The sequence below is a fragment of the Podarcis muralis genome, chromosome 17 (assembly GCF_964188315.1).
Source record: "Podarcis muralis chromosome 17, rPodMur119.hap1.1, whole genome shotgun sequence".
Taxonomy (NCBI): domain Eukaryota; kingdom Metazoa; phylum Chordata; class Lepidosauria; order Squamata; family Lacertidae; genus Podarcis; species Podarcis muralis.
The window spans coordinates 31,583,311-31,597,345 of NC_135671.1; the positions used below are offsets into that span (position 1 = coordinate 31,583,311).

At 49.4% G+C, this 14,035-nt stretch overlaps 1 protein-coding gene across 5 annotated transcripts in view; it reads right to left on the reverse strand.

Moving 5' to 3' along the window:
* The window catches only part of PNPLA6 (patatin like domain 6, lysophospholipase), a 73,706-nt gene that overhangs the window by 4,844 nt on the left and 54,827 nt on the right, over positions 1–14,035 (reverse strand). For 2 of the 5 annotated variants that reach the window (XM_028711661.2, XM_028711662.2), the window contains exons 30-36: positions 10,704–10,820; positions 9,560–9,676; positions 5,346–5,494; positions 3,965–4,117; positions 2,766–2,882; positions 897–993; positions 388–503 (exon numbers count right to left, since the gene is read on the reverse strand). In XM_028711661.2, the coding sequence (XP_028567494.2) occupies positions 388–503; positions 897–993; positions 2,766–2,882; positions 3,965–4,117; positions 5,346–5,494; positions 9,560–9,676; positions 10,704–10,820 (866 nt within the window). The remainder of the gene's footprint in view (positions 1–387; positions 504–896; positions 994–2,765; positions 2,883–3,964; positions 4,118–5,345; positions 5,495–9,559; positions 9,677–10,703; positions 10,821–14,035) is intronic. The other 3 variants (XM_028711664.2, XM_028711665.2, XM_028711666.2) reach the window with 3 other exon arrangements.

Below are 14,035 nucleotides of genomic sequence, written 5' to 3' on the forward strand. Positions count from 1 at the left end.
TTCTCCCCTCTGCAGCCTCTGAACTATGCCCTTCTGCAAACCACTGTTCTAAATCTATACTGCCTTCCTCTTCCCAGGGTGGTTCTGGAAGAGGAGGGGTCAGTCCCCACCATTCCTCCTCCGTCCAGTCCCTGAAAGATGCTCTGCACCAGCAGGACAGTTTCGCTGGTGAAGATGCCCCAAGCAAGGGATGAGCAGTTGGGCAGCCCTGAATGCCCCTGACCCAGGAAAAGGGAGGCCATGTCCCCCTCTAGCATTCAAGGCTAGACTTTGGCTCCCCTGCACAGGTTGGCCCTTATAGTCAGAGGAAACCTATTTCGTTTATCTATAGCTACAGATGAACATTTTCACAGGCTGCCCTATAATCAGAGTACTTTGGCGACTTACTGTTTCAAAGACAGCATTCGGCTCTGCTGGGGCAAAGAGCAGCTCCTGCCCTTCTTCCTCTCGCACGGTGTCCATTCCTTCATCCTCGTACTCAGTCAAGTAGTCGGACTCTTCCCCTGGTGTGCAGACACACAGAAGAAGCTTCATTGCTGTGGTTTTGGTTTCTGGACAAAAAGCAGTACCCTTCCCTCAGCCCAACCTCCCACTGCTGCTGTAAATTTCCAGATGTGCTCCCACATCCTATTTGTGTGTGTGTGTGTGTGTGTTTGTGTGTGTGCTTGCGTGCACGAAAGAGCGAGATAAAACAAACACCAGCAAACCTTGCTAAGGTCTTGCCACTGGTTTCTTGATGTACATAGAGATATACTTGCTAACTTGATGAACATGGGAACTGCGGTGTCAGACATGCCACATTCTGCTCACAAATACCTCCAGCTGGAAGCATCCTGAGTCCATTGCTAAAAGCAGGACCTGAACTAACTTGAACCTGCTAAGCGATAAGTACTCACCATCGGCATAGCTGTCTGACAGGTAGCTCTTGGCTGGCTCGATGCGGGACACAATCTCAGCCAGGTCTGTAAATCCTGCGCTGGGGCACATCAGCACCTGAGGAAAGGAAAGGAAGTTGCCGGAGCAGTTGAGACCGTCTATGCACAACACAGAGGTGGAGAAGTTGTGCGTGCCAGTACAGTCGTACCTTGAAAGTGGAACAGAATCCGTTCCGGAAGTCCGTTTGACTTCCAAAACATTTGGAAACCAAAGTGCAGCTTCTGATTTGTTGCAGGAAGCTCCTGCAGCCAATCAGAAGCTGCGGAAGCCCTGCCGGATGTTCAGCTTCCAAAAATAGTTCGCAAACCGGAACAGTCACTTCTGGGAGTGTGGCATTCAGGGGCCAAAATGTTCGAGAAGCTGTTTGACTTCCAAGGTACAACTGTAATTAGGAGATGCAAAATCAGGGGGGTTGGTGTTCTGCCTGCAAAACGTTCCCTAGTTTGGAAGCAAATCATTCCAGTAGGGAAGATTTGTTTATTTACATATTTGGATTCATTTTCTGCCACAAAAGGTCCTGTGTACATTCAATATTTTGAGCAACACTTTCTTATTTTGCATAAAGTGGGGCCTGGAGCTAAGAACTTAAGTCCATAGGAAGAGCCTGCCTGATCAGGCCGACAGCCTATCGAGTCCAGCATCCTATACAGTGGTGCCTTGCAAGACGAAATTAATCCGTTCTGCGAGTCTCTTCGTCTTGCGGTTTTTTCATCTTGCGAAGCACGGCTGTTAGCAGCTTAGCGGCTATTAGCGGCTATTAACGGCTTAGCGGCTTTAAGAAAAAGGAAACAAACTCGCAAGAACTCGCAAGACGTTTCGTCTTGCAAAGCAAGCCCATAGGGAAATTCGTCTTCGCGGAACGACTCAAAAAACAGAAAACCCTTTCGTCTAGCGAGTTTTTCGTCTTGCGAGGCACCACTGTACTCACAGTGGCTTGTGGGAAACCCACAGGCTGGGCCTGAGCACAAGAATACACTGGTATTCAGAAGCATTTATTGGCTCCAACTGTGGAGAGCAGACCATAGCCACCCTGGTGAGTAGCCAAGGACAGCTCTCTCCTCCACAAATTGGCCTAATCCTCTTTTAAAGCCCTCTACATTGGGGGCCATTAGTGACTCCTGTGGGAATGATTTCCATAATTTAACTAAGTGCAGCATGAAGAAGTCCTTTCTTTTATCCATCCTGGATCTTCCAACGTTCGGCTTCGTTCAACGTCCACGAGTTCAAGCATTAATTACGAGAGAGAGAAACTTTTCTCTATATGCCTTCTCCGTACAGTGGTACCTCTGGATGCGAATGGGATCCGTTCTGGAGCCCTGTTCGCATCCAGAAGCGAATGCAACCCACGTCCGCGTGGGTTGCGATTCACTGCTTCTGCGCATGCGCGTGATCTCATTTTGACTGTCTGCGCATGTGCGAGTGGTGAAACCTGGAAGTAACGCGCTCCGTTACTTCCGGGTCGCCGCAGCACACAACCCAAAAATACTTATCCCGAAGCTACTTCAACCCGAGGTATGACTGTACTGTGTATCATTTTACAAACTTCTATCGTGTAATCGCTGACTCGCCTTCTCCCTAAACTGAAAAGTCCCAAACGCTGCAACCTTCCTTCATGGGGGTTTTGTTCCAGCTGCCCTGGATGACTCCCAACAGATTATTAAAAACACGATAGAACATCAAACATGAAAAAAGTCTTGGGTGCCCTTTCTTGAATTTTCCAGTTCCTCCATACCCTTTTCAAGTCAAGACAACCAGAACTGGGCCCAGCAGAAAGGGCCCCAGGTGAGGGCTGTTTTGGCTCCTTCCCAATCCCCCATCCCCCGACTTACATCCATGCGTTTACTCTCATAGAAGTCTGCCGAATGCCGATCCTTGACCATTTTTTCAATGATGTCGCCACGGCACCAGCCGTCAAACACCACTTTCCCATGCTGGTACCCTACGTCCTATGGGAGAAGGGCAGAGGAAAGTCAATTAAGAGTTTCCTGGGTTTATAAGGAAGTTTTGCAGCAGACCCCAAGACCTTTTGACTGGAGATTACAGTGTCCATAGAAATGACACGTCACACAGAATTTGTAACAAACATAGGGTTGGAGGTGGGGTGGGGGTCCCTTGTCATACAAAACAGTGAAGAAAAGTTAAAGAACATCTAAGGACTCAGATGTTATTGGGCCAGAGATGGAAAGAAGATAAAGTCCCGACCAGAGAAGAATGGCAGATCAAATTGATGGGTTATGCCGAAATGGCAAAAATGACTGGAAAAATCAGAAACCAGGAAGACCAAATTTTTTAATAAAGAATGGGGAAACTTTATAGCTTATCTTACATTTTAAAATAAAGAATGGGGAAAATTTATAATTTATCTTAAAAACCATTGTAAACAGTTAAATTTGTTAGCAGGGTTGGAACAACACTTGTAGTTTAATGGTGAATTTTGGATATAATGGAGACCTAAAAGATGTGGAGTATTATAAAAGATGCAGGAGGAAGTGACTAGCAATAGGACCCACAAAGGGGAGGAGGGAAGTCCAGGAGATTCCGAAGAATCTTGTTTGTTGTACGTTGGAGATGTCATTGTAAGACTGTAATTTGAAAAACCAAATAAATAAATGAAAGGACTCCAAAAGAGTTTCAAGGAGATGAGCACAATTTCTGCGATTAATTTGCACCCCACCCAGCAAGTGGAGATGCTGCCAATCTTTTGTCGGTGGCCAGGAGGCCTGACATCTCTCTTTCAAGAATTTGAGCACTGTGAAAACACAGCTTAGACCAGGTTGAGAATGAACATTGGGAATCCCTTCCAAGGCTCAACTCTCCTAAGGAGGTATGCGTGATCTGGAGAGGTTTAGCTTTCCGAAAAGGAAGAACAGATTTCTCGCCAGGAGCACTGTATTTATCCCTCTCTCCTGATCAGAGAGTTGGCCCCTTCCAGCTCTGTGGGTCAGCAGGACGAGGCAGCCATTATGATTGGACGGCCCTCCTGATATCTAAGGATGTGAACAGGCCCAGCTGGGGTCCCAGGACTCACGTAGATTTCGTCAAACTTGCCGAAGTCCATGGTTTTGAAGCGATCGATGGGAGGGCGGATGTACTCACAGTACGAACTGCTCTTCACCACCTCCAGCTGCCGCACGCAAGAGACATAGGCCAGGCGGGACTGGATTTCGGCCATGTCGGGCACCTGGAAGGAAAGGGCAAAGGCACTCTGTGGCCACAAAGAGACAAGGTGCCTGTGTGTGTGTGTGTGTGTGTGTGTGTGTGTGTGTGTGTTTTCCCTCTCGCCATTTCCCCAATTCCCTTGTGTTTTCCCCCAAACCTTGTGTAGTGCAAGGAATAATAATAACAATAACAACAATAATAATTTATTTATACCCCACCCATCTGGCTGGGTTTCCCCAGCCACTCTGGGCACAGAATATTAAAAACACAATGAAACACCAAACATTAAAAACTTCCCTAAACAGGGCTGCCTTCAGATGTTTCCTAAGTCAGGTAGTTGTTTATTTCTTTGACATCTGATGGGAAGGTGTTCCACAGGGCGGGCACCACTACCAAGAAGGCCCTCTGCCTGCTTCCCTGTAACTTCACTTCTCAAAGTGAGGGAACTGCCAGAAGGCCATCAATGCTGGACCTTAGTGTCTGGGCTGAACGATGGGGATATCCTTCAGGTATACTGGGCCGAGGCCGCTTATGGCTTTAAAGGTCAGCACCAACACTTTGATTTGTGCTCGGAAATGTACTGGGAGCCAATGTATGTCTTTTAGGACTGGTGTTATGTGGTCTTGGAGGCCACTCCCAGTCACCAGTCTAGCTGCCATATTCTGCCACACCATGACGGAAACAAGAGAGCACGGAAACGCTGTTTACTTTCCTGCCACAGCGGTACCTATTTATCTACTTGCACTGGTGTGCTTTCGAACTGCTAGGTTGGCAGGAGCTGGAACAGAGCAACGGGAGCTCACCCGTGGCGGGGATTTGAACCGCCAACCTTCTGATCTGCAGGCCCAAGAGGCTCAGTGGTTTAGACCACAGCGCCACCCACGTCCCTAATCATCTAGTTCTATATCGCAACATATAAAAGCAGTAATGTGAGTAATTAATGTTTCGCTATTTACATTGGCATTCCGGTGCAAAAAAGTCACCGGATCCCTCACAAAGAAAAGATCTACGCATTTAGAGGACAACCCCTCCAACAATATTTGAAAAGGTCCTAAAATGCATTATTAGAGTTATTATCTTGGAAGCGATGCCAAGGTGGAGGACTTCTTCTTGATTCATGCTTTCTAGACAACAAACAAGAGATTCAACAACTTTTGAAAGCCTAGAAAGAAGAATGATGTGACCGATTGGTAACTAATGAGCCCCACCCAGACAGGAATCTTCACCAGGAAGTTGTGGGGTGACCTTACCTTGACCTTTTCAGCCCAGGGGTTGAGGCGCTTCCAAAGCAGCCACCAACCGGACAGGCAGTCTCCGTAGTTGCACAGGTCTGTTTCATCCTGACTACCCACATCGATGGCAATCACCGTCTTGGCACCCATGTTGCGGGCAATGTCAGCTGCACCAAGGGGAGAAAGAGAGAGAGATGCCTCAGGGAGATCGAAGCAACCTGGATTTCCGAAGGGATGGGACACAGGAGATGCCTAAGAGCATCACAACAATATCAGAGAGCTGCGGTGGGAGAGGGCAGAGCGTTGCCGGTACCCCGAGTTGCAGAAGGGGAATCTCTCTCGTTTCAAACCTCTTTAGGGTTTGTGAGTGGATGGAAGAGTTGCTGGAGTCACCTGCCAAATCTCTTTTTAGCCGCACAGCTATTAAAGATGCCGAAACTTTGGGCCAGTAGCTAAGCAGCCTCACGAGACAGCACCATCTCTTTTCTCTATTGGTTTTTGGAGAAGGGAAAAGCGAGGCAGTAAACCAGGCCAACTTTTCCCTTGGCTTCGCTCAGCAAGACAGCTTGAGCTTACCGGCCTGCCTGAATTGGAGGAACGGCAGCCTAGCTTGCAGAGGGGCAGTTAAGGTAGCCGAGCCAAGCCCCTCACCCAGACTCCTTTCCTATAAGCTCTAGGAAATGAAAGAACCTGAAATTTAACATCCAGGGATGCTAAATCATTAGTTGATCAGGTTCGCAAAATGGTTTTCAACCATTTCTTTTAACAAGTCCCCATTCGGATTCAACATCTTGCTCACATGTGGTTTGAAGAAAAGTCTAAACTGGCATCCACTGCATTTAATGTCTAGTATACAATTGGATTCAGCATTCTGAACTTTCTTTAAAATATTTTTCTAGCCCTTACAGTGTTGAATAGATTTAGAAAAACAACCACATGGGCAGTGAATGGTGACATCCCTGAAGGTGCTGAGTGGCTAAGGAGAGGGAGATGTTTTGGAGGGGGAGATTCATATTGAAAGAATGCGTCATCTGTTCTGGTATCAGAACATGGCTTTTTATTGCTCAGCCATCACAAGAGCTCTGGCTGCAGCTGAGCACCAGTCAATCAGGCCAATCGGGTGCTGCAAGCACAGAAAACCAAGGCTGCAGGGACAGAAGCATTGGACAAAACCAAGGCCGCTTGGGGGAAGCATCCGCACTGAGATGACCTTGTCCAGGAGGTTGCAATTTCGTTATCACAAATCTGGAGGGAAGCTGAGAATGGAGGGAACAGGGCAGGGGGAAGATCAGACAAAGGCTACAGAGATAAAAGAAGACCCGGAACACATCAACAGCCTTTCCTGAGATACGAAAGGAAGAAAAGAAACTATGAGTGTGCGTCAGCTCCACCGAACAGAGGAAGAAAAACCACGAGTCTGAATTTTACAAAGGGAGGGTAAGGATAAGTGTTAAGAGAGAGTTCAGCAATAGACCAGAAGCAGAAACACAATGTCCAGCAACATGCAGTAGCCTACGTGAAATGACTTTTGAAAGGGCTGCCTTGCGGCCCAGCCGTTGCTCCGGAGTGGGCATTGCTGCACAAGATCTTGAGAACGAGAGGGACGCCCACATTTTCCTTCTGCCGTGTTACATACCTGCCTCTTGCAGTGCAGGCACTGGGCAAAATAGGAAGTAACCCATCATAAGTCCATCTGCAGTGCGAACTTGGGAGGAAACCTGGGAATTATAGTCTGGTGAATACTCAGAGCCAAACTAAGTGCAGTACGGAAGAGTCACCATCCAATCTTCTAGCGTCGTCTTTCTTTTGCTAAAAGTAGTCACGCTTTGGGACAGGGCTGATATGAACCGAAACTGAGGCAGAAAGGTTCTTTTAACCCTTTCCCAACTGAAAATCCTGCCCACCTGGGCTCCCATCAGTGACAGAGGGGAAAACAAACAGGCATATATATATATATATATATATATATATATATATATATATATGGGGGGTCCCTATATTTTTTGCTCTGTGATCAACAACAGTTCCAGAGTGGTTGGGGAGAATTTGCACCAGAAAATTGACACAGGGGAATGAAGGACCATAATCAGGCAGCCTCTTTGTTCTGAACTGTGTGACAGCTTTTGAGGAAGACCCATGTCTTGTTCTGGGTTTTATTCCTCCACTATTACAGGAAAGGATTGTGATTTTTTTCTTTTTTAAAAAAAGCAATGGGCAATGCCTAGCAATCCAGGATAGGGCCCTCCTGGTTGAGGTGTCCCAAATCTGAGATGTGCATAGGCTCCAAAGTGATTTTTCTGTGGCATGACTATTAGTTCCTAAGAGACAGCCAGCTTTTTTTTTCTTTTTCCTTTAAAGAAATCCTGATTGGCGTAGGGGCATAATTTTCCTGGAACACTGAATGGGACTTGCACAGGAGATGCTCATAGGTGGATGGTGTACAAAAATGTTAGTCCTAATTAGCTGCAGAGATAAAATGAAAACGTTGTATTTGGAAATGTAAAATGAACAATCTGGCACAAGGCTTTCCTGCTTGTGGTGCCCCAGATTTAGAATGCGCTCCTCTGGGAGACTCGGCTGGTGCCAACGCTGTTCTGCTTGGGGGTTTTTTTTGTGTGTGAGTGAAATCCCCTTGTATTTTCTCAGCCCTTTCAGACCTTTTGGTTGTATGCTGGCTGGAAGTTTCTCCTGTCACTGATCTGACATGATTTTTTAAACAAAAACAAACTGTTGTTCATTCAGAGAAGCAAACCACCTGAAGCAGAGGGACAAGAAGAGAAAAGAGGAAACTGAGAGGAGGTCTGATAGCTATCTTCAAATATCTCAAGGGCTGTCCCGTGGAAGATGAAGCAAGCTGGTTTTCTCCTGCTCTGGAGGGTAGGACTCCAACCAATGGCTTCAGTGACAGCTCCGACCTGGTGGACTGCTCTGTCCCACGAGACTAGGGCCCCGCAGGACTTGATCTCCTTCCGCAGGGCCTGTAAGACACAGCTATTCTGCCTGGCCTTCAATTTGAATTAGCCTGATCCTCTATTCCCTTTTCCCTTTCCTCTTCTATGAAGAAACCCTTTCTGGGACCCCACATTTAAATTCTTCCCTGGTCTCCTTGCTGGCCCTAGTAGGACCAACTTGGCCAGTTAGCCCTGGTGATCATTTGATGTCTACTGACTGGGTCCCCGCCCCCCCCCCCCAAATGACCCCTGAATTTTTGAATTTTATTGATATTGATGCTGCATTTTATGTTGTATTTTATGCTGTTTCTAAGTCACATTTTAATCAATGTTTTATATTTGCTGTTAGCCGCCCCAAACCCGATTTTTAAACCGGGAAGGGCAGAGTATAAATAAAAAATTATTATTATTATTATTATTATTATTATTATTAGAGTGGTACCTCGGGTAAAGAACTTAATTTGTTCTGGAGGTCCGTTCTTAACCTGAAACTGTTCTTAACCTGAGGTGCCACTTTAGCTAATGGGGCCTCCCGCTGCCGCTGCGCAATTTCTTCTTCTCATTCTGAGGTAAAGTTCTTAACCTGAGGTACTATTTCTGGGTTAGCGGAGTCTGTAACCTGAAGCGTATGTAACCTGTAGCATCTGTAACCCGAGGTACCACTGTATTATTATTGTTGTTGTTGTTGTTGTTGTTGTTGTTGTTGTTGTTATTATTATTATTATTATTATTATTATTATTATTATTATTATTATTATCGCAAGAAAGGAGATTCTGACTAAACATCAGGAAGAAGTTTCTGGGGGTAAGAGCTGCTTGACAGCAGAACACTCTCCCTCCAGAGATAGGTTTTTAAGCAGAAGTTGGATGGCCATCTGTCAAGGATGCTTTAGCTGAGATTCCTGCATTACAGGGGCTTGGACTGGAAGACCCTTGGGGTCCCTTCTAATTCAACAAATCCTCTCCTCTCTCTCTCTCTGAATAAATAGAAATGAGCATGTGGAACTCCCCCACAGGTTTTCCCCTCACTGACACTGAGGAGCGACGGGGCAGGCAGGAGACCTGCGGGAGATGAAGTCACAAGCAGGTATGAACTGTGACCATACGATGCCTTCCTCTTATGACTCGGTTCCCCAATCCCAGCCCGTGTCCTCCTCGCGCGGGCTGCTAAAGGTGGGTGCCAGCTGCTGCTGAAAACGAGACGTTTCATGGGGTCGGGAGGCAAGGGGGGGGGGTTTCCGCAACCCTGCTCCTTTTCCTCCGTGACCGGCCGATACTTGCCTGGGAGGTTGTTGATGTAGCCGCCGTCCATCAGCAAATTGCCGTCCTTGGGGTCGCAGAGTGGCGGTAGGTACCCGGAAAGGGTCATGCTAGCTCGCACGTACCGCCACAGCGAGCCTAACCAATGTGGGAACAAATGCAATCAGTAGAACAGAGAGAAACCCAGAGCAGCAACGATCCCTTCGGAAGAGGGATGGAGAGAGAGGCCCACAGCACGGCTCCCAAGGCCACCTTTCCCCTGGCGGGAGAATTCTGCATGGCTCTCTTAGGGCAAACTCTTCCGGCCCCAAACCTACCGTATTTTTCACTCTATAGGATGCACCGGACCATAGGATGCACTGGACCGTAGGAGGGGGAGAACAGGGGAAAAAAATTCTCCCCCTCTCTGCTCAGTGCCCCTTCAGCGAAGCGGCAGGAGAAACGGAGCCCCTTCCATTTCTCCTTCCGCTTTGCTGAAGGGGCGCTGCGCAGAGAGGGAAAACTGTGCAGCACCTCTCCAACAAAGCAAAGCCTGGAAAGAAAGAGGGATCGGTGCGCATTGACCCCTCTCGCTCTCCAGGCTTCAGGCGGCTATTCACAAGCCTTTGGAGTGCAGCGAGAACTCCCGCTGCGCTCTGAAGGCTTGCGGATAGCTGCCTGAAGCCCCCGGAGCGCAGCGGGAGTTCAGACGGCTTCAGTGAAAGCAACGCGAAGCCTCCGGAGCGCGGGGGGAGCTCTCCCTCTACACTTCGGAGGGTGCACGTTGATATCGCTGAAGCCAAGGAGCCTGCATTTGCTCCATAGGATGCACACACATCACCTCTTCATTTTTGGAGGGGAAAAAGTGCGTCCTATAGAGCGAAAAATACGGTACCAATTTGCCTCCCCTTCTAAGCCCAGCAGCAACAGGGAGGAAGTGCTCCCTTTCCATCTCGGCCCCCCTTCCAATATTGGGAACGGTCCTCCACGGTGCACCAGCTTCCCTTGCCATGCAGAACCGCCAGCCTGGGGAAAGGGTGCCCGTGGGCAGGAGACAGGCTTGTCGTAGCAGACGAAGGGCGGCGGCAGCGGTTCAGAAGGGTGAAAAGCGTGTCCCAAGTCAACTGACTGTGTCCATCCCCACTGCGCCCAGCAGCCAAGGTAGCGAGGCGAACGCGATGCTGACCTGGGACATTGTTAACATAGCAGCCATCCACAAGCAAGTGACTGTCCTTGGGGTCGCAGAGAGGAGGCAAATAAGGGGTGTAAGATGCACTGGCTCGGACGTAGCGCCACACGCTCCCTGCCGGATGGAAGACGGGAGATTCAATCAAAGGGAGAGAGGGGAGGGGAGGGGAAGGGGAGGGGGAGGGGAAGGAGCACAGGACAGGAAATGACATCATGACAGAAGCTTCAGAAATACAACGTGCACGTGGTGAGGGAGTGAGGGTGGAGAAAAGGATTCTGGGAAGGCTTTCTTCACTGGAGGAGGACCAGGGTGTGCATCCATCAATCCATTCGGTGTGAGAGGCCACGAAACAGAGCAGGCTTCTTGCTGAAATCCCGCCCTCTGGGAATGCGGCTGTGCTTCCTATCTCTTGCACAACTCTGCCACCTACCCACTGCTGTGCCGTGTCACTGAATTTGTTTCCTGGCCTCTCCTCCTGTTTAAGCTCCAAGTAGCATCTGAAGGGAGGCGGGTGGCGCTGTGGTCTAAACCACTGAGCCTAGGGCTTGCCGATCGAAAGGTCGGCGGTCTGAATCCCTGCGACGGGGTGAGCTCCCGTTGCTCGGTCCCTGCTCCTGCCAACCTAGCAGTTTCAAAGCATGTCAAAGTGCAAGTAGATAAATAGGTACTGCTCCGGTGGGAAGGTAAACGGTGTTTCTGTGGGCTGCTCTGGTTTGCCAGAAGTGGCTTAGTCATGCTAGCCACATGACCCGGAAGCTGTACGCCAGAGCAGTGCACGGAAACGCCGTTTACCTTCCCGCCGGAGCGGTACCTATTTATCTACTTGCACTTTGATGTGCTTTCGAACTGCTAGGTTGGCAGGAGCAGGGACCGAGCAATGGGAGCTCACCCCGTCGTGGGGATTCGAACCACCAACCTTCTGATCGGCAAGTCCTAGGCTCTGTGGTTTAACCCACAGCGCCACCCGCGTCCCAACCTCCACGGTACAGCAGGCCAAATTAGGCCTGAGGGCCAGAAGCTCTCCATCGCTGGAGTAAAGGACATGGCAGAGTCTTCAGGGCAGCCATCATGGCCAAGAGATGGCAGAGTTCCAAAACAGGGAGGCTGGTTCTGGATCCCAAATCCCTGGGAAACCAGAGAGCCCCTGCCTATGGAGCAGCAATCATAGTTACCTGGATCATAATGAGCGGGATTAGGGCAAAAATGACGAGGAACTTATGCTTCATGGAATGGGGTTTGCAATGAGATTGATTTGTTTCTTGAGCTTAGCAGTCAGCCCTAACCAGGGTTCTCTGGGTGACGAACCACCTAAACAGTTCAAGGAAACACAAGGCCACTAAACCAACAACACAACAACCAGAGAGAGGTGGGACATCGCCTTCAGTGGGGGGGGGGTCAGTAGGAGACTCTCCCAGGGGACTTTGCAAAGAGGAGTGTTGGAGTCCTTTGGCAGCTGACATGATGCAGACAGACTGCCACCACCATTGCTGGCAAGTCTAAGGCAGCAGCAGATAACCTGCCCTGCCTTGGTTGGCTCCCCACTCCCAGACTAGGAAAAAAGAGAGCAGGGGTCTACCAGGAGCAGCACTTCATAGGAAACACTGGGATTTTCAGCCCCCCAAAGAAGAGAACATAGCACACTCCAGCTTTCCTCTGCAGGGTTTCCCAAACTTGGGTCTCCTCTCCAGCTATTTTTTTTTTGACTACAATTCCCATTATCCTTGACCACTGACCCTGCCAGCTAGGGATGATGGGAGTTGTGGTCTAAAAACAGCTGGAGTTTGGGAAACGCTGCTCTAGAGACAATCTCTTGCAGATAGCAGGATCTGCAATGAAGCCCCCTCCTCCACCTTAGTTTGAAAGATCTGGCTCCCTAGGTATGAAAATATATATACAGTGGTATCTCAGGTTAAGAACTTAATTCGTTCCGGAGGTCCGTTCGTAACCTGAAACTGTTCTTAACCTGAAGCACCACTTTAGCTAATGGGGCCACCCGCTGCCGCCGCGCGATTTCTGTTCTCATCCTGAAGCAAAGTTCTTAACCCGAGGTACTATTTCCGGGTTAGCAGAGTCTGTAACCTGAAGCGTCTGTAACCTGAAGTACCACTGTACGCACACACAAACGTGCACACACACACACAGCCTGACTACCTGGGGATGGGGAAGAAGGTGTTAGCTGTGTTAGGAAGGACAGAAAAGTGGGCAGAGAATGAAGAAAGCCAGGCAGTTATAGCCTCCCGGTACCCCTGCCCTGCAGACGGGCACAGCTGCTGTGACAATGTCCCAGGTGAGATCTGATGTTTGCAACAGTGGCGCCCGGAGGGGACACGGCAACACCCCCCCCCCCGCCTCCCTTCTCTGCCCCAGACACGATCCATCCCCCTTCTGAAGCAGGTTACAAAGCTCATTCATTCATTGCAGTTCACTGCATTAAGACCGCTTGCCCACCCTTCTCTGCCCCGGCAGGACGCAGCTGGCAGGCACCCACTGCCTCTCCCCCCTTGGGAAGGCAGGGAGGGGAGGGCTGTAGCCCCCTCTTGCCACCTGGCTCCCCCATGACATGGGAATCCGGCGCAAATATGGCAACAGTTAGTGAGTTTAGTGCAGAGCAGAAGGGTTACAAGGAAAGCAGGCCCCAAGGTTGGGCTGGAGAGCGAGGAGGCCGCGGTAAAACAGATCACAGAGTGCTCTCTTCGCTCTGCCAGCACTGCCATTGGAGATGGAGGAATGGGACCCAATGAATGCCAGGACTCAACAAACCCCTGTCTCCCTGCCCCCCAAAACGCCCCTTTTTGCAATCCAAGGGAAGTAGGTGCAACCTTAGTTCTTTCTGACCTTCTCTAGTTGCCTCTAGGGCAGCAACATGTGGGTCCCCAGATGTTGTTAGACTACAACTCCCATCCTCTCTGAGCTCTGGCCTTGCTAGCTAAGGGTGATGGGAGTTGTAGTTCAACAACATCTGGGGACCCACAGGTTGAGAAAGGCTGCTCTAGAGAAAGGCAGGATGCGAAGGACTCATTTCCAGCCAAGTCTTCTATATTAAGAAAAGGCTAGCCACCCTGAGGGGCCACCCCAGATTTGGGCGGCGACCTGGGTCTTCTCAGCTTCTCCTGGCCTGCCTTTCAGCAAGCTGAAGACCTAACTTCGCCAGATTGTGTTGGTAGGAGAGAAAGAAACTCGGGCCTTGCTCTCATGTGGGGGCTCTTTGACCAGAGACAAGTGTGGGGCCTTAAAGGCCTGGCCAAGATCTTTGGAAAGAAGAAACTTCTCTCTAAAGCAGGATAGTTAAGTGGCGGCCTGCGGGCCACATCTGCCTCCCCCAGTTTTTT